The sequence below is a fragment of the Xylocopa sonorina genome, chromosome 1, assembly GCF_050948175.1.
Source record: "Xylocopa sonorina isolate GNS202 chromosome 1, iyXylSono1_principal, whole genome shotgun sequence".
Taxonomy (NCBI): Eukaryota; Metazoa; Arthropoda; class Insecta; order Hymenoptera; family Apidae; genus Xylocopa; species Xylocopa sonorina.
In genome coordinates, this window is record NC_135193.1 from 19,052,074 (window position 1) to 19,070,730 (window position 18,657).

At 55.8% G+C, this 18,657-nt stretch overlaps 2 protein-coding genes across 6 annotated transcripts in view; one reads left to right on the plus strand and one right to left on the minus strand.

Moving 5' to 3' along the window:
* The window catches only part of LOC143427279 (uncharacterized), a 154,515-nt gene that overhangs the window by 63,494 nt on the left and 72,364 nt on the right, over positions 1-18,657 (minus strand). The gene's annotated exons all lie outside the window — the stretch shown is intronic.
* Positions 1-18,657, plus strand: part of Tio (zinc finger domain-containing protein tiptop) — a 67,643-nt gene that overhangs the window by 33,982 nt on the left and 15,004 nt on the right. For 2 of the 5 annotated variants that reach the window (XM_076901169.1, XM_076901161.1), the window contains exon 2: positions 8,140-8,271. The exons of 2 other annotated variants lie outside the window; for them this stretch is intronic. In XM_076901169.1, the coding sequence (XP_076757284.1) occupies positions 8,205-8,271 (67 nt within the window). In that variant the 5' untranslated portion in view covers positions 8,140-8,204. Of the gene's footprint in view, positions 1-3,708; positions 3,835-8,139; positions 8,272-18,657 lie in introns of those variants that run through there. One more of the 5 variants, XM_076901191.1, reaches the window with a different exon arrangement.

Below are 18,657 nucleotides of genomic sequence, written 5' to 3' on the forward strand. Positions count from 1 at the left end.
CTTCAGCCGCGTCACCGGCAACGCTGATGAAAGCAAGAAATACGAGGAGGTGACGAGGAGGAGAACGATATCTGGGTGGGGCTGACTGACTCTCTGTCTCCGTACAGTGACTGACCTTTCGAGGAACAGGTTGTAATGGATTCATGGGTTAGGGGAATGCGATGCGCGCGTAACCGTCGTTAACACAGAAAGCATAAGTCGAGGTGGAGGTTGATATTCGAAAGTGTTGGAACGCGGTGGATGTTGGATAAGAGGGGCGGAGGGAGGGGGATAGTTGGTAGCGCGAAAATTGGTGACCGATCGGCCCCCGGCTGGACGTTCGCATTAACGTCCGGTCTGGTTCGACGACACGAGGGATTTGGTTTAGACTCGTCAAGTCGATCGATTATTTTTGACAAGGTTGATCGATAGGCGGGCATCGCATCGAGTTGGTTCGTCGAAGCCGAGCGGCCGGGTATCTGGTCGTTAGTGTTGCGGGATATTAATGCCGGATGGTGTCGATCATCGAAGCCACTGCCTTTTCCATCGGCAAGATTTCCGTTCCGTCGATGGGTTCTCGAGGAGCGGGATCGTTCGAAATCGCGGCGCGCAAATCATTTCTTCTTTTTTCCTCCTTTTTTCTTTTCGCCTCTCTTTTCCTTCTTTCCTTCGCCGATGATCGTTTCACGGTTCCGTGACGTCGACTCGTCGACCGTGTAACCCCGTTTCCACGGCGAGAAATTTCGTGGACGGTCTTATATAGCCTCGTCACGAAATGCCATTCGTCACAATTTTATCGATCGCTCGTCGAGGGGAGGAACGAGAGACGAGGGAGAGACGACCACAAGGTCTCTCTCTCTCTTTCCTTCTTTCTCTCTCTCTCTCTCTCCCTCTCTCTCGTCAGTATCGACGTGATCGATTCACGTCGATCGCGCTAGTACCATTCCAATTAACCCGCTTCCACGCATCACCGATCCGGGTACGTTTCAAGGACCTCGTAAATTCGTACGTATCGATCGGAACGACTATCGATAATTATGATCGAAGGATACCGTTTGCCCAGCTCGTAGACGGAGAAAATGGGAATAATTGGGTCGTCGTTCGGAACCAACGACTACGACGACGACGACGGTTTCTCCTGTACGAACCGTGTGCACCGCGGGGAAATTCCACGGACGGCGACGAAAGGAGGACGGGTACATGCAGCATGCGCGCGAGTGCGCGCGCGCGCGCGCGCGTTAATTCGCGTATTTAAACGCGGCGCGGTCGTTCGAAATCGCGATACACGCAGTCGATACGGTCGATACCGCGTCGATTAGCCGCAGGCGTATGGCCTAGCGAGTGTGCTCGAACGAGCTACGAGGAACGCGTAATCCAGCGTTCGGCCACGTGCCGGATATAAAAAGACTCGTTGTTGCCGACGATGCATTACATAATAGGTATGCCCGTTCATAAACAGCGCCGCCGCTTAACTATGAATGAAGCGGAGGCCCGCTCTCGCCCACTTCCACGCATACCTCTACCTACTACGCGGTGTTCCTCTACTTCCCCTCTCACCCCGCACCCCGCTCCTTCGCCACCCTGGTCTTGACCTGCCTCAAATCATGTAAATCCTAATCCGTCCGCGCAACGATCGTTAAACTCCGCACACCGCCGCCACCGCCACCGCCACCGCCATCGCCGCCGCCGCGCTGATTTTGAATAATTAAAATATTAATGAGCAACAACGACACACCTGCCGACGCGCGTTCGACGGTTAATTATCGATGCCCGGTTCGCGTATTACACCGCGTTAACGATTAACAACGCGGCGCGCACTGACGACACGATTTACTTCCACGGGAATCCCGTGAAAAATTCACTAAACCCACCCCCTCTACTTCCTCTTCGTACCAACGTTGACCATCACTGTGCGTTGCCTCTTGACGTATCCGTTCACTCGTTTCGTTGGTTGAAACGATAGTTCATGGAACTATTCTTTGACCATTTCGATCGAACGAGGGTATATGTGTCTTTATGGCGAAATTTCGTTCGCACTGGCGTATCCGCTTCTTCTTCTGTCGCGAGTTCATGGGTAGTCAACCTGTTTAGCGTTGGAGAAGAGAGAAAGAGAGAGAGAGAGAGAGAGAGAGATGGAAAAAAGGGGAAAAAAGAGTAAGAGGGATACGAAAAAACGTCTAAGAGGCTCAGGTGCAGGTATCTCCGGCGTCCGGCTCGAAAGATCGAGTTGCTCGATGTCTTCTCGAATGCCTCGAGAAATTTAAAACGTCTAAGCCGTCAACTTTTCCGCCCCTGTTGCTCGATGCCGTCCGCCTTACGCTTCTTGCACCCGTTCCACGTCCGCCGTGCTCGCCGATCCGTGGGGGCGATTTATTGAAATTTTTCAATTTCGACAAACCGCTCTCTGGTTCGAACAGCGACGAACGCGTTTCATCGCGAAGCGCGCAGGTAGTTTGGTGCACGCCTCGAGAACGAGACCGTGGCCGAGGCGGCGGTGGTCGTCGCCGACTCGAAACCGAGTTTCGAGCTCTCTGGACGCGGCGTAGACCCGGCTGGGATTGACAGCTGCGAAGAGTCATCTTCGACCGCGTCATCGTGATCGTCGTCCTTATGGACGGGCACCACGATGATTGGCTGAAAGCGCATTTGTTTCGTGACGCAGCAGGGGCGAGCGGATAGTGAGAATCGCCCGGACACGTCCGTACGGCCGTATCCTGCGAGCGTGCTTGTAAATTGTAAAGGAACAACAGGGGCGGCGATACAGCAATCGCGTCCTGCGCTCCTTTGTTGTCGCGTGCTCCGCTTGCTTTTCCAACCTGGACGACAGCAACAATAAGAAAATCATATTTCCGCTCGTTACCATCGCTTTGTTCATCTTCGTACACGCAATTTTATAATCGATCGTAGTAAAATAACGAAAACTGACTACAAAAAATTCGACGCCTCCAAGTGTCATCAGAAGGGGTAGCCATTTCGCGCGTGGACTGCACAGATGGAAAATACGAAAGCGTACGACAGCAGCGAAGCGTAGAGACGCGCGTGGACCGTTCGTAGCTGGAAGAAGGTTGTTGCTTCGTCACCGAGCAGCCTTTGGGGTTCGCCGATGCATCGGGTGTAGCGGCGAGCAAAGAAGAAGGGACCTCGTGGATGGAATCGAACGGAGAGAGAGAGGAAACACGGTGTACCTGAAGCGAAGTATCCGTAGCGGGAAGGATAATAAATAATAAAGGCATAGGTACGGGAGATTGATGGCTGCGCCATGACTGACGTTCCATCAATCACCTCTTCGCCCTTCCCAGCGAAGGATCGCCCCGGCTACGTCCCAAGTACTACCTTTCGACTTCGTTTTCTTCATCGTCTCGCCCCCCGCGCCGCTCGCCCGCTCGTTTCGCCTCCTCTCCGTCTGTTCCATTTTCCCGGCGAGCGTTTTTTCATCCTCGCTATTATCGTACCCGGGTCCTTATTAGCTCGCTACCTTTCGCGTACCCTCGATGAATCGAGAGAAAGGTGGGACCACTACTACCTACCGCGGTCGAGAGGCGCGCAGTCCCAGTCTCTCGCTTGGCTCGCGGTCCCACAATGACGGCGCCGTTTCGGAATCCTCTTATTACTCCGCGTCCAGCTATTAAAAAGCCAGTAGGTCGTCGTCGTCGTCGTCGTAGTCGTCGCGTGTAACACCACCAGGCGAGGCGAGATATCCGCGAGGAGGGACGCGCGTTTATCGCGTGTACGCGCGTGGAATAATTCGCGTCGAAGGAGAATGGCTCGGGTCAAGGCATGGGATAGCGGAGAAGTATGCGGGAGAGCACGGAGACTGCTGCCATCCGCCAACTAATCCGTCCCCTTCGGCGTATGGTGAGTGGCCAGGACGTATCAATCGGAAGGCTGGTATAAGTTTCCGCCGTTGTGGTCCGCCGGTACGGAGGTTAGCTGTCGTGGTCAGTTTCGAATTGCGGCGATGTCAGTGACAGCTGTGCTCGAGGGCCGCGTATTGAACTCACGTCCAGTCACGCTCCTTTATACCTACTTACCTTGCCCCTTCTCTCTCTCTCTCTCTCTCTCTCTTTCTCTCTCTGCCTCTCTTTCTACACGGTACTCTGTCTTCCCTCAGCGTCCATTCCCCCCGTCCTCCTCTTCGACAACCGCGTCATCTCTTCTGCGCACTCCTTCTAACCGGGTCCGCTTCGACTCTGGTTCGGTCTGGTTCAAAGGGATGGCTCGACCAAGATCGACTATAGACGACAGACCGCCGTTGGGTAATAATAAAATGAACGAGTTAGGGACAGTTCGTTTATGACACTAATTTTCCCTCCGCTGACCGTATTTTTTTTTTTTTGTTCTTCCTCTCTCTGCAACATGGCGCCCGGTATTAAGAATCGCTCGATCGCCAGACTTAATTAGAACACTTCGCCCCGCGCCTCCCCCCCCCCCCCCCCCCTCTGGCAAGGTAACATCTCCGAAAGAGAGATACAGAGTAAGAAAGGAAAATTCCAGGACGCAGGAATGGTTCGACGGCGTTCGCCACCGCGGAAAGGGTAAGAACAAAGAGAAGAAGTCGCGACAAAGGGAGCGGAGGGGGTGCGCCGGGGGCTGTTTAACTTGCCAATTACCCGAAACACTGGGCCATCGAGACGAGTATTAAACGGGCTTCCAGCCACGGTTACGTACCGACGTTTCTATTTTCCTTGGCGAACGCTATATCGAGGCGATACGCCCGGCACACCAGCGTCGTTTCGCCCGTGGAAAACGGAGGGGGTGTCTAGCGGTGGAGCTGGCTTGGCTTTTCGCGCTTGGCCGTTCCCTTCTCGCTCCTTTCCCGTTCGTTCCTGCTCGTGGACGAACTAAACTCGGCGTAACGGCGCGGCGGGAGAAGCAGGCGCGATATTACGCCGGAGTCGACGATGCTCCGGAGAACGAGACCGGCGGTCGTTAAGAAGAATAGGGGCGGGGGGGTGCCTCCGGTCGAACCATCGGTATATACGTTCCACGGGACGTTCACGACGCTCCAGGACGGTCGCTCAGGGACGTTTCGACGCAACGAGCGAGCCTTATCTTCCCTCTACGCTCGCCGTGCCGTGGAAACAGGGGCTTGTCTCGGTATCAACCTTTCACGGCTGGTTCCGTTACTCTCTTGCTCATCCGAACTCGCTCGATCCACTTCGCCGTCGTACGTTACGCACGATTGCATCTTCGACTGTTTTTTGCGTCTTCCTGTCTCTGTCTCTCTCTATCTTTATCTCTATCTCTTCCTTCGTCACCCTCGTCGATGCGTGGCATTTACGCTGGTCCGCGAGAATTGATAAAAGAAACCTGCGGTGACGTCGAATCGTTGTTTGTCGGTCGAATTTATTCGAGATCGAGGGAGGCGGGTGTGTGCACGCGCGGACTGTTGCGATTGACCGTGGCCAGGGCAGATCACAGTAATTACGGTAGGTGGGACCCGAGGAGTCGCTCGGGGAAGGAGCTACAATTTGAGCGCGATGGGGTAGGGTGGAACAGCGACAAAAAAAGGGGGACTGGACACGGGGAGGTGGGGGACTTGACGATTTATAATCGGTGACGAATGGCCCGCGATCGCGGGGAGCCGGCGTCTCCTCTCGAGTCGTTTTATAAATGTCGCGGAGCAATAAAGACGCTCGATGGATTAGCCGTGAGCCAGGCATTCCAAAGGCGACGGATTCTATTCTGGTGATTTGAAAGCAGGCACGCGCGTCCAATGAATCAATCGGAACGCTTGCTTTTTTCCCTCCCCCTCCCCTCCCCGCCTGCCTGCGTTCCGAAGCTTTGATCTCTCTCGCCTCTCGAGAGGACCTCTAACATCGACGATGAATTCGATCGTCCGTCTTTTGTCTCGACTCGATCTGAAATTCATCGACGAGACCGCGAACTTCTCTCTGCCTAGCTTTTTACGATACACCACCACCTCGGGACGGCGTCCCCGCCCCTCTGCCCATCGTCGCCGAGTCCCTCGGTGGACCCTCGATCCTTCTTTCTCCACGGCGACGCCGTGACACGAACGCCATCGTATCCCCGCTGTACCAAGAATTCACGTACGCGTCATAAATAGTGGGTTGCTCGCACTCCGCACTGGTCCCCTCTCCCCCTTTCTCGGCGCTCCCCCACGATTTCTCGCACGTTTCGACATTTTCCAATATGCCAAACTGCACCGATTCCATCTGGGGCCCCTTCGAAGCTTCTTCAACGTCGTCCTCGTTTTCTTTGTCTCTCCTCCTCCTCCCGTGCCTTCTTCGATTTCGTCAGCTTCTCCCCCTCCTCTGTGGTACGTATCAACGGTACCGCTCGCGTTCGCCAGGCCATCGCGATTCGCGATTCACTCGCAGGAACGAATCGCGAGACGCGACCGACGATCCGTTCGGTGGCGAACGGAATTGGCGCGAAAGCAATTTCACGTAGGAGCATGCGCGCGACGAGCCCTCGGCGTGGGTTTGTTGTGCGTCGACCTTTACCTAACGGCTCCCTCCGAGTCGTAGCTCGTAACCCCCTTAGCTCCTCTCCCTTGGCCGCACTCTGTAACTACCGCCGCGCAGCCACCCTCGTCGCCAACCCTGACCTGATTTATGGGATTCTCCAAGTGTCTACCCTGCCGACGCGCGTTTTCGAGCCTCCCTCCCGGCTTCTCCTGCCCCTACCCCCCTTCGCTTTCACCGTCCGCGCAGACAGCTGGCTCTAGCAAGAGTTTTCAAGAACGCGCGCGCCCCGACCCGGTGGTGCGTTGCTACTCCTCTTCGTCCTCTCGATCTCGTCGCAATTTTTTCTTCCCTCCCACTATCTCTCTCTCTCTCTTTCTCTTTCTCGCAGACGTCTAAAGACGAAGAAATATCGGACACGCTCGAATCGCGGCGTTCGCCGACTCTCGACGAAACGCGCGCGTTACCGCGCGTCTCGTTCGGCCGCCTTTCTCTCCTCCCCGCCGCCCTCCGTTTTCCCGGTAGATATGGTCGAGTAATATACGAGCCCTGCATCTGTTCCCCGAGTGACGCAACGTCCTGCCATAGATCACGCTCGGGCTTTTAGAGAGCGAAGGCTGTTAAGAAAAGCGTGACAAGGACAGCGCCGCGGTGGCAAGGGAACGGTGGAACAAGCCCGACAAAGACCAAATTGAGAGAGGGACAGGGGGACACGGCGGGGTGGTGGTTGTAGGTAGAGAGGCAGAGGCAGAGTAGGTAGGTGGAACGAAAGAGCGCGTCGAGGAGATCCCTGTTACGGCCGGGCGGGAACGGCGGGAACGGGGCGGAGGAGGGAAGAGAAGGAAAGCAGCGGGTCCGGGACGGAGGAAAAGGAGGCTGACAGAGTGACGTACGGTCCGCCGTTAAACTCGGCTACGGCGTAAAGAGGAGTAGCTGGCGGGTTTCGCGTTCGATCTCCCGCGTTGGACAACGACGAATAGATATCGCCGCGATTCGCCGCGCCGCGACTACGAGACGGTGTAGAGGGGAGGGTAGAGGATACGCGGTTTAAGGAACGAGAAACGAGGAACGAAACGAAACGAAAGGGAACGCGGTAGCTGGCCGACGCAGCCACCACCGCCGTGAACCATTCAGACGAGATATACGAGCGAGAGTTTGTTGGCGCTTATGGGCTGCGTCTGGAAAGGGGCAGGGGGAGGGGGAGCGGGAGAGCAGCGAAAGGGACGAGGAGGAGGAGAAGCAGGAGCGGAGGGTTGCCGCTTTATCGGAGCACCCTTATGCCTATTATGCCTCCTCCATCCCCGATGGTAGCGGTTTAACGCTTGCATCCCCTTTGCCGCGGAGCGCGGAGTTCGTTCGGGCCGGTGCCGAGCAGCGTCGACGACGGCCGACGCGAGCCGAGCCAGGCGACGCCGGGTGACGGGGCGCGCGAATTAAAACGCCTCATAAATATCTGAAACAAAGGCGGCCGCTTTCGAGGGCGTACGGTGGAAAGATATACGGCCGGTTAGGATGGCTGGTAACGGGTGGATAAGAGAGGGGTCGGGGGAATTGGTTGCGGCTGCCACGGGGGCGAGAGGAGACGCGCGGTTCGAGCGTTTCGCCATCGTTCGGAAAAACGTAGCTTCTCGCGCGCCGTGGTTCACCCGGGCGACTATTTTTCTTTTCTCTTTTTCCTTTTTTCTTTTTTTTTTTTTTTTCGTTATGAACATCCTGACTTTTTCTCTTTCAGGTAAGTAGTGGTCTCCGATCGTTTGAAAAGCGAGCGGTCCGCAGCCGCCGCACCGGACGGAAGACATGCGCAGCAAGCAACAGCCGAGGCCTTCCTTTCGGTGGCCGCAGCAACGCGGCGATAATCTTACCGGTAAATATCTGATAAACCACGCAAGAACGCATTAGTAGGCAGCACGAGCAGGAACGCACGCATTTCTTTTCTTTTTTTTGTGATTCACTCATTTTTGGCCACGCCAGTCGAGAAGGCTTAGCCGAGTAGCGGATAGGCAAACGTTCTCTTTTGCATGCACACCCTCCTCGCTCTCTGCTGCTCCAGATTTTGTTGCTGCTTCGACGGTAGCTTGAACACGATTATCGCGTGGCCTCGCGGCGGGGGCGTCGCGCATCGCGAAAGAACGCGATGGTGCAGGAGTATTTTTTTCGGGAACGACGCGCTGGCGGCGCGCTGATACGACGCGTGTGCGTTCTACGGCCCGTGCGTGCATTTCGGAGCGGAGAAATTAGAAATGCCCGGGGAGATTTATCGCTGGCTGGTCTCGCGAGCGCGCGCGAGCGTTAGGAAAAGGAAAGAGAGTCCTTACAGCGCGCGTCTCTGATTTACGGCTACTTACGGTGCTGGACGTTCAGTCTGACGTCTCGATGGGAAATCGTTGTCCGTTCGAAGCGATAGCCGTCTAGCGGGCGCGACAACGCGGCCGAATGCACGATCGCGCGCTTTCACTTTGCCGATTCTCGACGCGACACAGTCTCCAGCCTCTCCAAGCGTCTTTGTCTCTCGTTCGAGCTTAAGATCGCGCGCGATCCGAGCTCGAATTCGAACGAAATTCAGAGCAACGACTCAAAACTTACCCCTTACTCTTGAACGGAGCGTCTCGCGTTCGCGGCAAGGAACCGTGGCGAACGCTCGGACGGTCGAAGGATCGGACGACAGCCGAGACAGGACCAAGAGAGAGATATCGAACGATCGCGCGGTTGCTCGAAAGCGGATAAAGTACAAGTCCGCGTGCGTGCGCCGGACAAACGGGGTCGTCGCGGGACACGCGACTCCTCTCTCCAATAGCCTCCAGCCAGGGAATCGGTGCCGGTGTACCTCGGCGATAACCCTCGGATGACGTGACAAGCGAAATCCTGTATCCCACGGGCCGGCTGGCGCGGGATATCGGCGGACGTCTAAATGAACCGTTGTACCTTCTGCTTTGATTTCAAAGAGAGCTGGGATCCCTAACAGCGGAGGAATATTCATTTAAATATCTGTCGATACTCGAGTCCGACGCGAGGGTTGCGCTGATGTCAGCGACGGACTTATGTGCCCTCCGCGTTTCTCCGTTCGCCCCCTCCCTGCCTCTCTCTTTCACCCTTCTCTTTCCATTCCTGTTCCCATTCCCCGTTCCCGTTCCGCACGCGTACCTACCTGTCTACCTGCGAGCGTTACATTATATCTATACACGCCCACACCACACCGGTCGACGTCTGATCTCTGTCGCGGATACCGTTTCGATCCCGTACTTTGTTCTCCCGATCGCCACCCTCCCCGCCACCTATTCTCCACCCCTCTCGATTTTCATCTCCTTCGTCGCTACGACCGATCCGTTTCGATTCCCTTTACGATTTCGCGTTCGAACGGTGGGCGCAGCCGGTTTTTCACGGGACGAAACGCGGTCGCAGGACTCGCTGAGGGGCGGGGAGGGAATCGAGCGCGGGGACGATTTCGTCGGATAACAAACAAGTCTCGGTGGCGCCTGTAGGTGGGTGGCTTCGAGCCGGAACGGTCGGTCCATCGACGTGGCAGATAGAGACGAGAGGACAGCCACGGGCGAAATGGGACGAGGTAGCCAGGGGGTGTGGAAAAGAGCACTTTGCGTGCGTCGTTTAAGAGAAGCTTAATGCCGCCGTAAAACGCGCTAACGACCGACTCCACGGGCTCTCTTCTTCGTCTCTCGCCCGGTATTCCTCGTTCCACGGTTTCACTTTTGCCCGCGGTACCCAGTCGCATCTGTCTCCTTCCTACTCTCTCTCTCTCCCTCTCTCTCTCTCTCTATCTCTCTCTCTTCCCGTGTGCGACCAGCTGTTAATTCAACCTTTTCTTATACGTCAACCGTGCGACAACTTGTCCGGATGAATCATCGGTCAATCGATACGAATTGATGAGTTTTCAGCGCGACGCGGAATATGAAAACGGCAGGGACAGAGAGAGGTGGGGGTGGGGTTGATGGGTAGGATATCGAGAGGGAAACAGGAAGGACGAACGGAACGAAAGAGGAGGAAAAAGGAAGGAAGGAAGGAAGGAAGGAAGGAAGGAAGGAAGGAAGGAAGGAAGGAAGACGCTACTTTACTCCCCGAGGGTAACACACCGTGTATTCCTCCCCCCACCCTCTCTCAGACAGTTTCTCCCTTCACATTTCCGCGGGTAGTCCTACTAGCAGCATTTTAATCCATAAAACCGACGTCACTCCACCGCCCCGAATAATCAGCCTGAAATTCGTTGCGAGCGTAGGCAGGCAGGAATAGTCGCGAAACGCAACAAAAGAACGAGATATTAGTCGGCTGTGGGGCTGCTGGTGGCCAAACCGCGCCGCTCCGGAACCGACGGGGGACGACGACGACGACTACGGGGCGCCGCGAGGGGCTGACATCCTCGACCGCAGTTGATTTCATCCTTCCGGGCTTCCAGCGACGACCACGACACCACGGGGATAACTACAGACACGAGCGGGCAACGACGACGACGACGACGACAACGACGACGACGACGACGACGAGTAATTAGGCCACGCGTTGGTGGAACTGGATAGCCTTGTACTTTGTCGCGTCGACGATCTCTTCTCGACCTGATCGCCGGTATCGGGATCACCGTCGTTTACCGATCGATTAATAATCTCGTTCTCTACTCGTCGATGCGTTTGCATACGGAACGCGCGCGACCGCGTCGCGACGTTGATTAATCGTTAATTTATGCCGTGGCATAAGAATCGATCTTTTTTCCCCAACGCTTTCAATTACGCGATGAAATTACATCAAACTCGATAATCGATCGCGCGGCGACTTAGGAACTGGTCGAAGTTCGATCGCGACGGGTAGACCCGCGCGAAGTAACGAGGCCTCGATGGAGGATCGCGGGATCGTCCGTGGCGACGCGGCTCTCTGGCCAAGTTGGTGCAACCGCTGGCGCGTCGTTGTGTAGGTTTGGCTCGAAGAAGCGGGTAGGCGGTTGGAGCGAGCGGTACGGTACACGGGAGTGTAAGGAGAGCGGAATGAATCGCTGCCACTCAAGGAGCAACAGACGGACGTGCCCGTGTCGGGCCGGCTGACAAGACAAGGCCGCGCTCGTTCCTCGTTTCGCGTAGATGCTCGACGCGACCGCCGCGCGCCACTGAAACGCCATCCGCGAGTACGCTTCCAACCAACCGCGTCGATATAACTGTCCACTACCGATAACCGCCGCGAGTTACGGTTGCTAAGCGCGCCAGAATCCTCCTCGCGACCTGCACTCCCTCCGATTTTCAACCTTTTCCTCGTTACTCGAATCGACGCGCATTCCACGTTGAACTTATTTTCACCTCGCTTCGTTTCGTTTCCCCGTCCTGTGTCTGTGTCGAGGAGAAAGATAAAAAGCCAGTCGTTACATAACCGCGGCGTATGTCAATTGTATCGACACCGTGTACGGCGAGAACGCTCGTATATATAATTCGATTCCAATTAATTATTCAAATGCCTCGCTCGAATCATTCGCTGTTTGTTTCCGCGAATACATTTGCATCTATCGTCGAAAGAAATTCGTCGATTCACATCGTCGTGGACGACGATGAACAACTGGCGAACCGAGCGGAAACTTTGGTTGAGGTCGCGGCACGAGAACTGTTTTCGCGCGCAGCGCGATCCACCGTTCGACGAGCAACGCGTGCATTCGCCCGTCCATCCATCTACGTGTCCCTCATACATAACGCCTATCCCACACTCTCGGATGCGGCTTAATTATAATACGGAGATATTTATTACCGCGCGTATCGTCTATTTCCGTCGACGACCGTAGGAGGACCGGGCAGAACCGGGTAAGCGATATCGCGACAGGGACCAAACTGGCTTGGTCGTCGCGCGAAGAATCGCGCGGGGGGGGACCACGGGACCGGAACAAAAGGAGGACTCGGTTGAATTCGGCCTTCTGTCCGTGACGGAAAGAAAAATGCGGCAGCCGGCCCGAGTGAAAGTAACGAAACGACGCGGGAACGACACGACCGCGATTCCCGGATCGCGATCCACGGCGCGCCGTCGCGAGGCCTCGCGTGTTCTCTCCGCTGGATTTATGCGAGGGCGAACGATAAGACGCGGCCGAATAATACGGTCCACTGGCACACCTGCCAGCGGGGTGGCCTCCCTCATTTTTAATTCCCTCGATCTCGCTAGATGGCTATCGCGGACACCGATCCAACCCCTCGCGCGTTCTTTCACCGACGTGGCGCGCGATATCGCGTCGCTGGTACCTTTCCTCTCTCCTCCTGCTCGCTCGCTGGCTCCTCCGTTCTGTTCCTTCGACGCGTCGAACCGTCGAATCGAGCCTCGAGCACATCTCGACGATTCGTTTCGGACGCGTACTCGAGCGATTCGAATTGTTTCCGGAGTCGCGTCCACCGGTGTCAATTATTCTGATTACACGCCGTCCGGTTATGCTTGTCGGAATCAATCGGGCCGGTCGCGACGTCGTAGGAATAAGAAGAAGCCATCGAAGATAGAGAGAGAGAGACCTCGCTTTCGCCTCTCCCGTACGCGACGCATCGCAATTAATATCCTCGTCGCGACGACCTCGATCCGTCTCGATGCACCTGGCTTTCGTCTCGTCCCACCGGCGCGCACGGACGATAACTCGAGATGACGGGGCTGGAATTAATATTCGGAAACGAGACCACCGGACCCCGGTACTCGGTGCAGCCGCGGATCTCTCCCCACTTTGCTGTCGACGAACCGTTTCGCATGGACCTCTCCCACCTCCGTTTCGAAAGGGCGAGCGAAATTCGAACGAACGATTGCGAGAACAGCACGCGATATATGTACGTACACACATAGAGATATACGTGTATACGTATCAAAGCTCTCGCGTACTGGCTACGTAAGTACGCGCGTCAAAGCTGTCAAGCGACGAGAAAAGCACGTCCACGCGAGAGACGGTGGAATTGAAGAAAAGGACACTGGGAACGAACGCGAGCGGCTGTGAGAAGGGGTTAGTGGGAAAAAGGTGGCGCGCGAAACGGCGCGGAGGAGGAGGAGAAGCAAGTGGACGCGAAGTGGACGATGCGTCCCGTCCGTCACGTCGCTGCCGTCAGATTATCGTTCCGACACTTTCCAAGTTATTCCGGCCGTGCGCCTCTTCGTCCTCGCCCGGATCGCCACTGTCGCTCCTCTACCTTCTCCCGGGTGCTCGTCTCCGTGCGACGTCCAACACTGGTGAACGGCTCTGGTCCGTGCTCGACGCGACTCGGAAGGAGTCGGATCCGCGAGCCAACAGAGAAGCCTCTCGTACCTGCGTATTTCAAGTCCGGTCGACTCGTTTGACCGGTGTCGATCAAATTTCCGAGGACGAGATTATTCAAGGTCGGCGACGATCGAGACAAAGCTCCTTTCGCGGCCGTGCACCTCTTCGCGCCGCCCCGCGTCGTCGATTCGTATCCTCTTTTTTTTTTTTCTCCCTCCCCACTCGTCCGTCCATTCGTGTCCGTTTCCATCCGCCTCCTCGCTGGTCTGCGAAGCTTCCTTCGGTTTCCAGACGCACTCGCCTTCGAAGCTACCAAGAGATCGACTCCGAGAACTGTGTTTCGTTATTGTCGAGGATTTTTGCTTTTTCGTTTTTTTTTTTTGAGTCGCGTTAAATGGTGGATCTCGTCGTTGGTCGTTGCGAATAATTCGTAGCTGGCGATCGGTCGATCGTAACACGAGGGACAGAGGGATAAAGAGAGAGAGAGAGGGAGAGAGGGGAAGGGGTGGGAGGGAGGTGTACACGCGGAAACTGGCGTCATTCAATTAATAATTCAATCATCGTCCTCGATTCGATTACCTTTCGAATTCAAAAAAGAGGAGGAAAAAAGAGAAAAATTGCGGTACAAAAATAAATGAGAGGGATGACGTGGGGGTGCGGCGTGCGTGGAACGCGGTACGGGACGACACGGCCGGATGACGTTAAACGCACGCGCCTACCTACAATACCTTTGCCGCGCGTTCACCAAATTATTTCAGTTTCGTACAACCTTATCGATCCGCGTAACGGCGACCATGTCGAAACTTGGGCTGGTTTCCGTCCCGGTCCACGGTGCCTCTCTCGTCCCTCTCGGTCGTGCACAGAGGATTCTCTCCGCCACCCCGTTTCGCGCGAAAATCCCGCGAGCCAAATCGAATCCTCGCCCGCGAGGAAATCGGGCGAGGGCGGTGGTGGACCACAAAAAAAAAAAAAAAAAAAAAATATAAAAGAGACGAAAAGGAAAAAAAAGAAAGAACGGCGATAGGGCGGGCACCGCGAATCGCGAACCGCGTTTCCCGACTGCTAATTATCGGGCGTTAATTGATGCAGCGTCGGGCTCGTTACGCGTCTATCATTAGCCAGCGTAAAAGTGTACGCGAACGGAGAACATCAGCGGCGCGTATTAAAATGCAAACATTCGACTCGGTTTGGACGGTTTAATGCCTCGTTCGATTCGAGCGCGCCGGCCAGGTAATTAAATCGAATGAAATTACGAACGATTAATGCTCCGGACGCGTCCGTGGGTCACGAATCAGCGCGAAATCACCGAGTTCCCCGACAAAAAGTATATTCCGGAAAGAGTTATTTCATTGTCCGCGATTTGAATTTTCCACTGACACGCACGCACACGAGCGGCCGCGCGTGCACACAACCCAACGACCAATGCCCACCCCCCCACAACCACCCACCACTGGCTCGACTGGCCTCCGCTACTACGTATTCTCTTCCGTTCTCCCGTTTCTCTCTCGAGCGACGTTTCATCGTGCTTGTCGTTATTTGGATTTTCGCGACATTCGATTAGTAGTTGGCCGCGCGGTACCGTTCCTGTGTCCTCTACTTTCCGCGGCTGCTACTCCTCCGCACCCCCCGCCGAGGGGATGAGAAAGGAAGTCACGCCCTGGGCCGAAAGGTAAAAAAGGGTTCTTCCAACCGGCGTGGTATTATGTACATATATTTTTGCGGTGTAATTGCGTTGCACAACGAGTTTCGTCCCCGCTACCCGCGACGGTGGCCATTATCGCGAAATACTGCAGATGCATCCACGCACACGGTGTCGTTTTTGGACATTAGCATAGCCGGGTACGAGGGCGCGCGAACGCGGCCGGCGTCCGGTGTGCGACATTTCCTTGATGAAGTCGAGCAGCGACGCGTAATAAGGGTTGCCGTCGAGAGAGATGTGCCGCGCGGACGGACGAGATGGTAAAAGGAGGAAGGGTAAGGGGCGAGGGGTGGGATATGGCGGACACAGGGTCGGATCGGGCGCATCGGTAGGATAGGTATTTCTCACGGCCAAGACCGCGCGTTCCGCGAATAATTTCGTGACGCGTGATGCTAGACGCTGCGACCGTAGTCGTGTCGAGTCGAGTCGAGTCGAGTCGAGTCGAGGAGGAACAGCAGCAGCAGCAGCGGCAGTAGCAGCAGCAGCAGTAGCAGTAAAAGCAGCAGCACCAGCAGTAGCAGCGGGCAAGTTGTTCGCGTGGTTGCGCGCGCTACGGTATCGAACGTACGGACGTTGGCTAAACTCAAGGTGGTCCACTACATCCCTGGGTGAAGTTGACACGCGGGGTGGACCTGTCGAGGAGAAGGGTCGAGGCTGGAAGCGGACGTGACACGGCCGTCTTGTGACCCGTACCGTCCCACCGTCCCGCCGCCTCCTACCACCCCGTTCAACCCTCTCTGTCCCCTGTCCCCGCTCGCCTCCCAGTCCACACGCCACCGCGCCGACCGACCGCCGCTAGTCCAGCTCTATTGTTGTTATTATTAAAGGGGGTCGTTGGGGGTGGTTGCCGCTCGGCTGAGAGGGACGATGACGGAAAGGAAGGCGGCGTCTGCAGGTGACAGATGAAACAGCTACCCTCTCCCTCGCACCCTCTTTAGATCCCCCTTGTTCTCTCTTTGCGTCCTCTCTCTCTCTCTCCCACACCCACCCTCTCTCTACCCCTCTCTAACCCCTTGCGTCGGTCTGTTTCTCTTTCTCCCGGTATTTCCTCTCTGTCCTTCCGGCAAATGCACTTGTTCGCTTGCACGCACACGTTCGAAAGTAGAGAGAGAGAGAGAGAGAGAGAGAGGGATGAAGGAGGGGAACGGAAAGAGCGACAGGGACGAAAGCAGCCAGCGAAGGAAGAGAGGATCGAAGCTTTCTCTCTTTCGTCGCTGCGAGCTCACGTTTGCCCCTCGCGTACCACACCCCACGGTCCACGGCCTTTTGGTGCGGCTGGCTGCCGTCGAAAGCTTCACCTTTCTTCGGACAGCCGAGTCCAACTCTCGACGAGGCGTATATCTCGACGGACAACGACACCCGTGCCGGATCGTTTAATGGACTCGATTGTTCATGACGAGAAAAGAAACGAGGAACGAAGAGTACATATCGGACAAACTAGAGAGAGAGAAGGAGAAAGAAAAAACATAGGAAAAGACGCAAAAGGTCGTAACAATTTAACGAAGACCGCGCGACACGGCGTAGGTCGAGAGGAAAATCTCAAGTAGGAAACGGTACAGCGAACGGTAGCAGTTGGTCGAGGTTAGTTCGCACCACCGTCCAGTGTACTCTCGAGTCTGTCTCGGGAATGGACAGCGCGGGAGACGCGAGGAATGCGCGTTTCGCGTTCTCTTGGCCGTGCTGGCAACGAAAGGAGGTCGGTAGCTACATACGTTTACTACGAATTCCCTACCGTTTCACCGCGCGTGAGGACACATCGTCCCCGGTCCGCTCCGAAATAACTCGACGTCACGGATCGTCACCCCCTTTAATCGTGCCCGGCACCCTACACGGATAGGACGCCCCGGCATCCCGTTACCGTGCTCCGACTCGCAGAGATTCGAGGATTCACCGGAGATCTACCAGGAGACAAAACCAATAAACCTCTCTCTCTCTCTCTTTCTCCCTCTCTGAGAGGATATTCGCAAGTGTCGTCGCGGATGGGGCTCGGACTGACTGCTTGTCCCATGGCCCTACGACTCTGCCTCCTTCGTGCATACACGATCTTTCGTCGTCTCGTAGCTACGAGGAACCGAAAGTCGTCCCTTTTTCACTTTCAAGTACGCGAGCCAGGTTCAAGGGTGTGGTTCCGTTCGTTCGTGAATCGTACGCGTCCACTTTTCGCGTTTTGGTTTACTTTTATTATCGGATCAGATCGTTACTATCGTAATCGTAGTAACGCGAGAGGGATGCGATTAGAATGGTACGGTGGAGAGAGGATACGAGGAAGGCGCATCGGAAGAGCCGAGGTACCAGCAAACGTCCGTCAACTGGAAGTCGTCCGTCGTCCGAAGAGACGACGGTGGACGCCCAGGCGTCGTCGCTGCTCACGGCATTGATCTGTCGGACGGCTGTCTTGATATCGACGGTGGGGAGGGTTGCGGAACGGCGGCCGCTAGACGGCTGCCTACTCCTTTAACCCGCGAAATAAGCTCCCCGTCGACGCTCGCGATTCCACCGTTGCCCTCCATCAACCTTGTCTACGCTCGATGACGGACAATCGATTCGTGTTACCGGAAAAGTGATCGAAACCTATTTTACCCGTGTACTTCATCCCTTCTCCCACGGTTGCTCTCTCTCTCTCTCTCTCTCTTTATCTCGTTCTCTCTGGTTTTAGGTGGCGCGTTAGAACCAAAGCACGCTTGCTCGTTCGTCCGCGGCGCCGTCACCCGGCAAACGTTAATCGTGGCAAATTGAACGCCGCGCGGTTCTCGACGCTCGATTAAGTTCCCCCTCGACGATCTTCTCCACCCTTCCGGGGCTTTCGCCGCGTCGCTTATCTACAGCCCCGCGCCCCACGCGGTCGAACCTGTTTTCCGGATATTCGAACGATCGGCCGGGTTTGCACGCGCGGACGAACCGTCCCGGCCGGCCACGCCACGGTCCGAGGAACCGAAACGCCACGGACGAGAACCACCTTCTGTGAACCGGCCGCTCGATCGACCGCCGTTTAATGACAGCCCTCGGTTTATGATCTCAGCAGACGAAATTCCGCGAACTAGCCACGGCTGCGTAGCTGCGGTAACCCGAACAAATTGTCAGAGGTCTCTCGCCCCGTCCCCGCGCGTTCACCACCGTCGAATTAAGCCGCGAGTCTCCCGCTCGAGTATCGTTCACAATTACGAATAACCCTAATTTTCGATCTCCTCGAGAGTGGCGAGCGGACGAGTTTATCGGTCCGCTCGAACGCTCGCCGATCGCTCTCGTTCGAACCTCCAGCTGCAGCTGAACGTGTTATTATTTATCGACTCGCGCGCTCCAAACCACCGGATGCTGAGGGGTGGGTATTCGAAACGAAACTTTTTCCAATGAAA